This window comes from Sander lucioperca, chromosome 1, assembly GCF_008315115.2.
Source record: "Sander lucioperca isolate FBNREF2018 chromosome 1, SLUC_FBN_1.2, whole genome shotgun sequence".
NCBI lineage: Eukaryota > Metazoa > Chordata > Actinopteri > Perciformes > Percidae > Sander > Sander lucioperca.
In genome coordinates, this window is record NC_050173.1 from 19181895 (window position 1) to 19195291 (window position 13397).

Below are 13397 nucleotides of genomic sequence, written 5' to 3' on the forward strand. Positions count from 1 at the left end.
CGCACTGTCGCCAAGCGTCGGCCTTCGTCGGCCTTTTTCAACATGTTGAATCGGCGTCGCCGGTTGTCAGCAGTCGGCTGAACAGCCAATTCATATGATTGGCTGTTCAGCTTGAAAACGAGAGTGAGGAAAACAAACAACTGTGAGGCACACAGAAGGTTTCTTTCATTTTTCATCTCATCTGATCAATCCAATACAAATAAGAGCTGTCAAAACTGGTCAAAAATGACATTTGAATGTTTCTTCTAAAAAACACACAGGTTCGAACAATAAGAATAACTATTTTTGCACATTATGTCCATAAGATGGCAAACGCACAACAAGATATACATAACTACTTGTATAGGCATATTTATTCCAACAATAACATGTCTTTTTAAAAGATCTCTACATACCTACACATTACAAAGTACACTAACATTAATAAACTAATATCCTATAATTTATACAATTATAATTTATACTGTTTATTGATCAGTGGGGAAATTACAATTTACACTCTGTTTTGTTAGAAATCACTACACACAGGCCTGAAATACACACACATGCTCAGGACCTATTCATGCACTAATGCAACTACTCAGAGTGAGTGGGCTGCCAGTGCTGGACCAGCGCCCTGAGCGGTTTGGGGGGGGTACGGTGCCTTGCTCAAGAGCACCTGGCAGTGCCCAGGAGTTGAACTGGCATCTCTCCAGCTACCAATCCACACTCTGTACTTTGGTCCATACTGGGACTTGAACCAGCGACCCTCCGGTTCCCAACCCAAGTCCCTACGGACTGAGCTACTGCCACCCCAACTGAGATATTTAATATAAACACCATAATAGACTTCAATCTCTCTGCACCCTCTGCACCGCTAAACAATTAGCCCCCTAGCAAGCCAGCTAGCTTACTAGCCAGCCGGCCAGCCTCTAAATTAGTAAAATGTAAGAACTTAATGTTTAATTTGCATGCTCTTGTCAAATCGAAGGAAAGCACATTGCTATCACCAGATGACTGCCAATTTTGTTTGGCTAATTTTTTTGTAACCAGTGTATGATAAAGGCATGTTGGGTGGGTGAAATTAGCAAGCTAACGTTAGCAAACATGTCAGCAGCCGGCCGTTCAGTCCCTCCACTCCGCTCCCACTGTAGGGAGACTTCTCTGCCGAGTGAACGGATGACAGACCGGGAGAGGGACAGTCCGGTTAGCTATCTCCCAGTGTCCGCTGTCTTCCCGGCAGGGAGTGAAGCAGAGGGACTGGAGGCTCTGTTCAGTTCTGCCGCTGATCAAGCAAACGCTGTTTGTTGTGTGTATTATAGCAACGTTATCCGGTTTCCCTTGTTGAATGACGAATAGATTACATGGATGTATTAAGAGAACCGCTGCCTGCTGGTATGAGTTATTTCCTCTCATGCAGGCGCAGAACATACGTGGTACTTGGCCATCGGCTGTGGTCTCTGCAGTGTTTAAAATGTACAGTCTATGGTTCCAGTGCATATTTTTGGCCAAGACAAAGGCGACGACGGCTGACGCAAGGCAACGTCACAGTCGGCCTTCGTCGCCACTAGTCCCCGGCCGTCGGCTGGGTGTGTCACGGCCTTTAGAGCTTTCCATATGTGATTGGCTCACCCAAGACGCATGCTAATATCAGGTCTGAACAGGGCCAGAGATGTGGAAAGCCAGTGTTAGACGTTAATACTTTTCTTGAAAATAAGTAATATTTTTTAAGCTGTTAACCTCTGTTTCAACAATAGACTCTCTAAGGTTTTAACTAAAGTACATCAAAACAGCGATGGAGTGAATGTTGGTCTTGTTTCTGTTTATCATGAATCCAGTGAGAGAATAGATGAAGGTTTTTTTAAGTTAGGAAAATAACTTATTAATGGGGAAATGTAAAAACAAAATATGCACAGCATTTTACAATGTTGCTATATGAATTGTTATATGACGGCTTACCCCACAATGGATAATATGTGACTGTGTCTCGTAGGTGGACACGCTCCGGTCAGAGCTGGAGAGGACACGGTCTGACAATGCAAACCTTCGCCATGAAAGTCAGCTGGTCATGACTAATGTCAGCCATTGGATTACTGAACAAAAGTAGGACCACACTCTTTGGTGTTCCCTGTATGTTTTTCCGTTGATGGTGTGTGTGCAGGGTGTGTGTATTTTTATAAATGTAAAATAACTTCTTTCTTTGTGTGTTTTGAATTTAGTGTCCTCTAAAGCAAAATATACTGTTTAACTGGCGGGTATTTATTTCCATATAAAAGTCTTGCTTAGTGTAGTTTTAAAGTTCATCATTAGATTTCAGAATCTGTTCTCTCCCCTCAGGGCTTCCAACGAGAGCCTCACTGCCCAGATGAAGGCCCAAAACAAGGTGCTGCTCATCGTCACTGAAGAGAAAGAGTGAGTATTTATTCAGAGGAAGATTTTTAGGTACCTTACTTTATCAATGAGTGAATGTATGTCTGTGTGCGTGTCTCAATCCTGTTTCAGTATGTTCGTTAAAGCAGCCATATTATGCTCATTTTCAGGTTCATAATTGTATTTTAAGGTTGTACCAGAATAGGTTTACATGGTTTAATTTTCAAAAAACACCATATTTGTGTTGTACTACAGTGCTCTCTCTCACTGCTGCAGATCCTCTTTTCAGCTGGTCTCTGTTTTAGCTACAGAGTGAGACCTCTTTTCTTCTTCTTCTGTACTATCTTTGATTGCACTGCACATGCCCAGTAGCTCAGATGTAGATCATGTCAGCTAGCTAGCTCCATAGACAGTAAAAGAAAGGCTGTTTCTACAACTTTGGTCAGTTACAAGGCAGGATTAGCTGGGAGACTTCTAAATGAGGGCACACATGGAAGTAGTTCTTTTGTAGATTATGGTGAACTTGTGTGTGTTGTAGCAGTGCTTTGCTATTGAGAACGAGGTAGCATGCTAGCGTTAGCATGCTAGCGTTAGCCATAGCGTTAGCATGCTAACGCTACGAGCTAATGGTTGCGGTTAGCCTGCTCGTTTCGGCTTGTGACGTCACAAGCCGTGCCGATTTTGACCAGCTCACCCAGAGACTGAAGGCAGGACACATTCAGAAACTGTATCTCACTCTAAACAGCATGGGTGGAGACAACATAACACCCCAAATCCCAGAAAAAGTGATTTTTTCATAATATGGGCACTTTAACTAAAGATGGGGGGGAAATACTGCTCAGCTAACCGCTACACCTGCAAACTAGGTCAACTTTCCCACCAGTTTGTGATTATAGTGTGTGTTGGAGTGATTCAGGTGGACTCTGACATGCTCGCAGCTGACAGTCATTCTGCATATCTGCGTTATCATGACTCACACATGCACACACAGACATGGGTGTGACATATTCCTCTTTCCAGAGATCAAAGCGGTCTAGCCGTCTTCTGTCATCCCACCCCCCTGCGGTGCTTTACCTCCCCCAGCCCCACCCAGCAGTCTGCTTTTTCCTTTCTCTCTCTCTTAACTTACTGTGTTTGAGTGTTTAGTTCTTACCTTTTTGGAATTGTAACCTGTAGCAATGGTAACAGTCTTTATACTCCTGGAACACCCGGGCTACGCAAAGTTAGAACAATAGAATGTTTCCTCCGTATACTCAGCAGCACCCTCCCGGAATATACAGAAACGTGATATTTCTACTTCCCATCCCATTAAATAAAATTGTTCCGTGCTTCTGTAGTATAATAGTACAATAAACATCTGAATAACAACTTGTTTTAATAGTTCTGGATACTGAGAATTGGTGGCATAACAAAACGCTGACATAAATAGCCACAAGGGTAAGTGATAAATGGCTGCGGAAATCTAGCATTTTATTATAATAGATCACGATATGTGTGTGTATTTGTGTGTGAGAGCTAATGTCTGAACTGCTAGTTAAAGGCTGTTCAGGAAGCAGAGAAACACAGACACTATTGCCGTTGTGTGGCAGAATATTTTGTCTGCCATGTTAATAAGAGGCTCTTGATGATAATGCATGTATGTCTGTCTGTCTGTCTCACTGTCTGTCTGTCTCTCTCTCGCTCTCTCTCTCTCTATCTCTGTCTGTCTGTCTCTCTATGTATATTTCTCTGTTAAACTTTGTCTCTGCATCTCCCTGGCTTCGTCAGACATCTGCAGGACGGTTATGACACATTGAAGGAAGAGGTAAAGAGTCTAAAAGAAGTGGCGGCTAAGAAGGAGAGAGACATGGAACACTTTAAGGTGAACAAGTGCAAAGTGGAAAAGCAATGAACTACAAGTAGGAAGAGACAAATCAGAGTCGATCACAAACAGGTTTGCTTTTTGTTTTTCACTTTATAATTGTTTGCAGGCCCAGATCCGAGACCAGGGCATCCAGCAAGACGAGAGAGCGTGAGTCATTTGTGTGTGTGTGTGTGTGTGTGTGTGTGTGTGTGTGTGTGTGTAGTGTCGTGTCTGTAGTGTACATATATGTGCATGCATTTTTGTCCATCCACCAGCTGATGGGAGTTTAGCATTCACATTCAACAAAAGCGTTGCCCACCATGTTTCGCTCTTCCACACACAATCTAGTCCGAACAAAGCAGATAATGATAACAGCAGGAGTGTCAAGTTGTGAATGAAACACCCCGTGGGCCTAGCCACCTGTGTTTTCCCTGTGTGTGCATGTATGTGTTTGTGTGTCTCTTCTTCAATCTGAATACGTTATTCACGCTGGGCCTTTAACAGTGATTACACTCTAACCAAGGGCCCACCCTCATGGCTGTCAAATAGCATTCATCAATAGAGAGGAGATATATTTATTATGTTCATGAAGGTAATTAAAATGAATGTGGCACAGATGGGATTGGGTGTAGGATGGAGGTGAGAGAAGGAGGGTGTGTGTGCGTGCGGGAGAGGGTGTTTGTGTGGGCACCTGCCTGCAGCAGTACTCCCCATACCCCCAGTGTGACCCCCTAAGGTCTCCCTCATTAACAACTCCCTCCCTCACCCACCTCACCCCGTTCTACACACATGCACACGCTCATGTTGCACCCCTCCCCTAACGAACCACCAGGCTCTGTTTCCAAAACGGATCAGATTTGTTTTGACTGGAGTAGGTTTCCAGTGCTATTCAAAGCTGTCAGTCATTTTAATGATATCATTAAGGGGCCGCGACAGAAAGATGAATCGGTTTTCTTTGTCTTTCCCTCATAATTGCGAATGAGCGAGAGAGAGGGACAGCGCGAGAGAGGCAGTTCATATAGATGCATGCATAAGAGGGGTTTTGATTGAGCGAATATAATAACATGGGACGAGATAAAAACAGTGAATGAAAGCCTCTTCCATAGTGTCTCCCCATCCATTCTCTCTTTTTTTTTCTTTATTATGAGAATTCCTAATTTATTTCATTTCATTATTGTACACCCCCCCCCCCAACACACACACACCCTGTCCGAAATGCCATATGTATGAAAATCATATGTTCATAAGGCAACAGATGTGTCATGATACTTGCATGGCAGCCATATACATTCAGTGTATAAATCTCATTACTGATGGCAAAGGGGATATCTTCAGTGTCTCTCCACTGTCACTATCACTGGCAGCAATCAACACGGCGTGAAGGTTTTGTCATTAGATATGCCTTTATTAAAGAAATGTATTATGATTACATGGCCTACTGTTCCCAAGCAGCAGTGTGTGTCACGGCTTCACATTATGGATGGCAGTTTGTGCCAGTAAAGCCCACAGAGAGGTGAGGAACAGATGAATAGATCAGATACAAATTTAGATTGATAAAATAAACAGGTCTCTGTTATATTTCAGTTAGAAAAAGTGTGTCAAATTTGCAGTTTTTATTGATTATTTTCAAATAAATATACAAATCAAGTCAAAACTAGGATTGAAGGGTTTGTTTGCAACTGTACTGATCTTCTGGCAAATATTTGGCTGTGATGGATGGCCGGATGGGGATGCCGGCTGTTCTGAAAATGTAGGAGAGACCGGGGTTTTTGACTTGAGAACAATACTCCTTGCCTTAATAGCTACAATCTGTTGCACAATGAAGGTACTATCTGTACCCCCATCAAGAGCAGACAGATCATGGTCACGTTGTTCAATGTGCCTGTAAAACTCTTCTCCAAGGTGCTATGTGTAGCATGGGGTGTTCTCCAAACCCTGCCTGTTGCCTAGGAAGAAGGATGCTATGTCTGTGCCTTTCACTCCAGAAGTGTTCAATATGAAGAACAATAATTAGCTCTGACAACAGCCCTTACAATGCAAAAATGGCTCCTGTTTTTGTGCTGTAAAGCAATGTGAAAATCTGAAAGGCATGCAGAGAAAATGCAAATATCTTTCAATTCAATTCTATTTATAATGTCAAATCACAACAGGAGTTATCTCAGGACATTTTACAGATAGAGTAGGTCTAGACCACACCGTAATTTACAAAGACCCAACAATTTCCTCCCCAAGAGCAAGCATTTGGTGCAACAGTGTCGAGGAAAAAAATCCTTTTTATAGGCAGGAACCTCGGACAGACCCTGGCTCTTGGTGGACGGCCATCTGCAGCTGCCGGTTGGGACACAGAAACACTGATACAGATATAAAGATATGGAGAAATATGATTCATAATCACTCCAGTGACTCAACTCATTATATTGATTTGTTATCAAAATTCACATTTTGCCTCAAATGATCTAAAATAATATGTGAAAACATTAAAATACCAGTGCACATTGAAATGCACTAAGTGGCAGAAGCAGAGATTGATGCTGTTTGTTGTGACTGTCTGACACAACCCAGCTGGGGAAAAGCGCTCATAAAGCATCAGGCTTCATCAGTCGCACCATTAGCAATGTGCTCTCAATTAAGAGCACCCAGTGATCACAGCAGAGGATTTGTACAAACACAGAGAACCAAAGTGACAGAAACAGAAAGAGGAGATAAGAAGGAGACTGTGGAAGAAGACTGTCAAGTTTTGCATAAAATGTTGAGATGAAAGCAGTAAATAAAAAAGATGGGAGCGAGATTGGGGCGATGAAGGCACCGCCTAGTTTATTGCCTGGTTTAGAGAGCGTGGCAGCTTGGCTGTGACACTAATGACTGTAATTATACACACACTGATTGGGTTAGGCCGCTAATTACACACATCCATGTTTGCGTGTAAACACAGGAACACATGTTTACACAGGCGTCACGCCAAGCGCTGAGCACATCGCTGCCTCTTCTCACATCGGGTGCATAAATCTCACACAGTTGTCTCAGCGGCGGTGATGTTTCATGATCTGCTGAAGACCACATTACCATCTAGAGAAGACTTTAAATCATGTGAAGAATCTGTGGAGATGTGGCGCTTTGGATTTTATGCTTGCGCTTAAAGTTTATGGCTGCTGTTTTTCCTTCGCTGTAGCAACCAAAACTCATGGAACTTATCTTTTAAAAGGCATTTACAATTTAAAAAATCAAAGGAAATTTCAGCATTTCTTCTTATTAATGTTCTTTATATCATTACTATGGTGTGAAATTAAAAGATTTAGAAGGGTCAGTTGCAATTGTGTTCAGTTTATGGATGTAATTTTCACGAAATGAGGTTTCTTTAAAAAAATAGAAAAAAGAAATGCTTACATTGGCCAAGCTTGATTACCGTAGTTAGTTGGTTAAAATTGAGTGATTCAGATTATATTCTTTCAGCTGTTGTATGTATGGATTTTTTTATATGAATTATCATTGTTGGGCAACTTAATGAAAAAATAAAAATTTATAAATTATATATATATATATATATATATATATATATATATATATATATATATATAAAATTTATAAATGTGTATTTTGTTGTCATTTTCCATATAAAACCAAAAGAGACATCCCAGTCAAGAGATGGTACAGTGATACCGTTTTTATGCAGTTGTGATACCGTCCCTGTTGTGTATATTGTTGCTATTGTCTCTTGGTTGAGGTTTACCAAAGATGGTTTAAAATACATGGGAGCAGAATTGTCCCACTAATCAATCTCATAAACCTTTCAGACAAAAATGTCAGTTCACATATTAGCAACTCCCTCAAGTGTCTCCTCAGATCTTAAATGTTTTAAGTTATCACTAATAGGGCCGTGTGTGTGTGTGTGTGTGTGTGTGTGTGTGTGTGCGTGCGCGGGTGTGTGCGTGTATGCGCTCACCCACATCTACACGAACAATGATGCCATTTATTAGCGTCTCCATGAGCGTGCCCGTCTTCTCAACTGAAGCAAAGCGGGACCGTCTTTCCGTCCGCTGCTCTGATAGAAAAACCCAGCTTGCTCTTTTACAAGAAAATTAACATTGGGGAGGTACAGTGGTACTTTAATGGGCTAAGAAGTCTTCAGTAAAGTATTTAGAAGGTTTTTCCGAATGCTAACTGGACATGTTCACTGGGGCATGAAAGAAAGAGCGTAAAGCGGGGGCAGCAAGCTCTTCAGCCCGTACAGAGCACCATTATCCACCGTCGTTAATTTAATAGACATTCCATAGTCAGCCCTGGGTCTGAAGATAGCAGACCCTAACATTTGTTTGTCATTTCCCCAAAACGTTTTTAATAAACAGTTAAAATCTTAAATGGCTTCTTGTACTCTTAATGTTCCCTGGCTGCGGTTGCGTTCGTTTTGTTTTTGTATTTGTTATTTTATATGCGCTTTCATATATAATTTAATGATTTCTGGAACTCATTTGCTCACCCATCTTTGAGTTTAGTAATAAGTTATAATGAAGATGGTTATAATGAAGATGATGTACGCCAACTTCTTTATGCCCTGGATTTTGAGGACATTTGATTGAAACTGTTGTGTCTCGCAAATGCATATCACTGTACAAAAATACTTGAGTTCAAAAGTTTACCATGACGGGAGGAGTGTATACTTTAATATGATTTTTATGATAAACTACACATGAGGCAGTTTCAAGCAGCAGCTGGAAAGAAACGTTTTTATTCATCTGTTCTCTTAAACTTCTAGGGGTACTAAGATTTGCTGTAAAGATGTCAAAGTTAATTTCTCATTTCTCATTATGTGTGCACATACGCTTATCTTACAGCATGGAAAAGCAGGGCTGTGTGGCTCTAAACCTCAGCAAAATCGAGGACATGCAGACCAGACTGCGAAGCAACCTGGAGGCCATCGGAATGCTAAATCAACAAGTAAGAGCACACACACACACACACACACACACACACACACACACACACACACACATACACTCACAGGTATACACACACACCAGGTCCTGACAGTCCTTTTACCCGCGATACAAACACACACCCACACACCAGCCCACCTGCTGTTGAGCTCACACAGAAGAGGAAGCTTTCATGCGTCCAACTTCAAACACACATGCACTTACACACAACCGCATACAGACATCTATTTCCTCTTCCTACGATAAAAGTGAAAAGTCTGCAGCGGGTTGGGGGTGTGAGTGCGGTGTGGGGAAGGGGGTACAAATCATATCTGGGAAGAAGCAGTGACGTTTCTTTCCACTGGTAAATGATTTCCCTTTCATGAAACTGAGAGAGGGATGTATATCAATACAGCCGCGCTGATCTCTCCATGACAGCATAGGGAAATGGCCCGCTGTGATAAAACAATGTGGGGGGAAAAACACAGAGGAATATTCTGAGTAAAAGCGGATTTTTTTTTTTTTTTTTTTTTTACTGTGTTGAACTTCACAAGAGTCAACAAATCACCAAAGGAGAGACAAATCAAAAGTACTCCTCAGCCCCCTCAGTTCTCCAAAACTCCAGGGCCTGGGGAACGGCTCACCCGACTTTTGTTAGTCTATGGAATGGCCCGCTGATTGACGGGAGACGACAAAAGCTGGTACTTGTTGAAGTTTTAATGTAGTGTTGTTTCTGGAAAAAAGCAAATGGCATTAGCTGCAGGTATGAGGCAGAGGAAGGTGGAGCAGAGGAAGAGACCGACAGAGAGGAAGAGAGAGGTGTTGTTTAACAGGTCAGGTGTGTAATAGCACCTCTTAATCTCTAGTGTGAATCATCACACACATCGATCCAACATGGACATCTTATGCACACACAAACATACAAGCACAGTCGGAAAGCATGGGGTATAGACAGTTCATTTACACAAGGCTATTCCCTTCACTGGACACACATAGACACACACACACACAAACACACACAGACGCACACAGACGCACACACATGCAGATATCAGTAAAGAAGCTGAATGGAATGTCTCAGTTTATCTATGTGAAAGGCTTTGGGTTATAAATCAGGTCTGTGTCTTCTTTGGATCGGTCTTATTTACTCATAGTCACAAACTGGTTTAGTGCTGTTACTTTCTCATTCGCCCACAGGCGCATATTAACACCAGCTATACAACGCACGCACACACGCACGCATGATTTACATCCGACTGTCAAGCCAATTTCACGCAAACTTTGCAAATGTCACACAAAATTAGATTCGAGCAAAGTGATTTTCCATCAACTGGGATGAAGATGAACATCAGAGTAAAAAAAAAACTGGATTCTTTCAAGACTTTATTAGCATTTAGCGAGCTGTTATTGTGCTTTAGCATCAGTTGATGTCCAGGTTGTTTCATGAAGATGAAGTCTTCTTCATCTTGCATGAAGCAAAATTTCAGTACACCCCCCACTTGAAGTAGCTGCAGGGAGTGATGGAACGACAGGTATTGCACAGCGTTTTCAAATTTCAAAAACTTCTGTTGTTTTCATTGGGCAGATCATCCTACACCAACGGAGCCAAAACTCCATTAAAAAAATGTAAAACTTGTTTTGCAGACGAGAAGAAATTTACTCAAAGTTTGCTATATTCAGCTTTTCTACCTCAGTAATTTTCATACTTTGTATTAAAATAATTGAATGGAAACCCAGCTATACAAATAAAAAAAAGTGCAAACACACTCATTCACCAGCAATAAAACACCAACAGAAAGACACGGAGGGGTGTCTTTCTGTCTGTCTCTTTCGTTCTTTCTCCCCCACTTACACATATACTTTTCATCCAAACATATGGCCACCAGTTCACCGGCAGTATGTGAAGGTTGAAGAGACAAGCTGTGATTTTTAATTTCACCCCCCTCCTTTGCAATTAGGAAAGCATCCAGAGCGACCAAAGACGGGGAAAATTAAACAGGTCCCCTTGAATATACGGTTAATTATAAATGTCAAACTCAGTGTTTTTCATCTAGAAATTCTATTGCTTTTGGCATAACATTAAATGAACACGTTGTCGTATGTTTGCCTGTTGAAGATAGTAAATACTCCTTAAGCGTCTTAGGATAGTTTTGACACATCGACATGTCATTGGCTCTTTGAGGGTTAAGCCTAAGACCTTGCTATTTCTAGTCATGAGATGTAATACATTTGCTCAGATGTGTGTGTGTGTGTGTGTGTGTGTGTGTGTGTGTGTGTGTGTGTGTGTGTGCGTGTGTGTGTGTGCGCACAGTGTCTGGAAGGGTAATGTTAACAGAACCATCCGGAAATGTGTCTGTCTCATCTCCGCTTGTGTTTTTCTCTCCCTTTAACACACACATGCATACGTACACATACGCACACACATGGCCAGACATGTCGATGTGACATCATTCTTTAACCTCAGCGTTCGCACAGACACACACACACACACACACACACACACACACACACACACACACACACTAAAAAACAGATGTGGATGAGTGCAACTGTCATTACCCGACATTGTCTCTTTGTCTCTCCATCCTTTAATTTCTTATTTTACTCTTCCTTATAGCTAAAAATACATTATTTCAAATCTTTTATTCTCTTTTATCTGACTTATTACAGTTTTTAGACTGGCACATTTTGCATATAATTACCACAAATGTAAATGTCTTTTTTATTTTTTGCATTCAAAGCCACTTTTTAACTCACACTTCTCCCTGCTTTTACCCAAATGTCCCTGTCAAAAAATAAAACACCCTCAATTTAGCTAGTCTGTAATTGTGTTCCAGGGAGCCCAATCATGTTCTGAAGATGTGTGATTTGTTTTGTGTCACGGATGATTTTGTGTCAAATCGACCTCTAATGATCGCTCAAATTGGTTGTTTTCATGTAGAAATTTACACCGTTGCATGATTCCTACTTGCAACCATTTCAAGCTGTGAACACAATACTCTCCTGAAAACCCCCTTCGCAATTTTACCCTCGTATTTCTGTTTCAACAGGCATGAAAGTAAGTGTGAAAGATGAATTAAGCACATAATGAGATGGCAGCTACTTCATCAACTTGATAGCTGTTGACTTTTGATGGTTGATATTTATTGCTAACTTCCAATTAAGTTTTGTAATTATTAGTGTGATGTTTAAACTTCCTTGAAACTTCACCTGAAATTGTCCCTCTTCCCTGCTTCCCTCAGTCTGTTCCACGGTCTCACATGATGGTTTTCTTTCAAAACTATTGTTATTCTCTTTGTCTTCTTCTGTGCATAAATTGTCTCTCTCAGATTGTCTCTTTCTTTGTCTCTCCAGTTAAACTGGCTCAGCAGGGAGAATAAGCGGTTGCGTAGGCAGCTGGAGGAGGAGCGCTCCATGCGTAGACAAGTGAAGCGACTGATCCCTCCTCCTCCTCCTCCCACCTCCTCCATCCACCTCTCCGTCAGAGCCCGCCCACCTCCTCTCTCCACCTCCCTACCCTCATCCCTCCCCCTCCCTCATCCCCTGAGCCTGGACACAGCGACAGGGGACACTGACAGGACTCTAACCCAAACCAAGCTGAGCCGTGCTGTACTAGAGAGACCAGGTGAGTGTGAGGTTTTGGGTGAAGCGTACTGGATTAGGCCCACTGCCTCTCTGGAAGACGTTCAGTCTGGGTGGACAAGCAGGGATCTGAACTAAATAAAGCCCCCTGAAGACTTTGACCTGTCATGACTTTTTGACCTGCAGCTCCTCACCGGGGAGTGTGCTCAGTATGAGGTTAATGCCCTGCAGGTCAAAGTCAAGTCCCAGGGTGCGTTTTGCCTGAGGGGGGCTCCAGAACCAGCAGATGATGGAATTCTCTCAAATCACCTCAAAAATATCTCTACTACTGTGCCATTAAGAGATTTATTCCAAGAACATATTCACATTTTTTTATACATTTCAAATCTGACACTTAACATAAAAAAGCAATTCATTGCATCCTCAAAATGCTGCACTGCTCGGAGCAGTAGCAGCATATAACTTTGGCAATTACTTCAAATAAATGGTCTTGTTTTGCCACAAAACTGTAGCACTAAGCACTAAAATATATTATTGCTACGCTGATTTGAAAATCTGGACAGCTCTGATGAACTATAATCAATTTCAATTCTACTTAAATAGGCAAATGGCCTCCACAGAACAAGTGGCTAACTGCAAATTCATAAGTGTTGATGAATGTGTCTTACACTGGAGAAGAGTGGTGCTTTGGTTAAATGAGAGACGGCACATCA

At 41.8% G+C, this 13397-nt stretch overlaps 1 protein-coding gene across 4 annotated transcripts in view; it reads left to right on the forward strand.

Moving 5' to 3' along the window:
* LOC116038008 (trichohyalin-like) overlaps positions 1-13397 on the forward strand; it is a 108308-nt gene that overhangs the window by 94576 nt on the left and 335 nt on the right. For all 4 annotated transcript variants that reach the window (XM_035999845.1, XM_035999847.1, XM_035999850.1 and 1 more), the window contains 6 exons: positions 1973-2082; positions 2317-2391; positions 4117-4210; positions 4320-4360; positions 9022-9124; positions 12457-13397. The exon at positions 12457-13397 is cut by the window's right edge and continues 335 nt beyond it. In XM_035999845.1, the coding sequence (XP_035855738.1) occupies positions 1973-2082; positions 2317-2391; positions 4117-4210; positions 4320-4360; positions 9022-9124; positions 12457-12822 (789 nt within the window). In that variant the 3' untranslated portion in view covers positions 12823-13397. The remainder of the gene's footprint in view (positions 1-1972; positions 2083-2316; positions 2392-4116; positions 4211-4319; positions 4361-9021; positions 9125-12456) is intronic.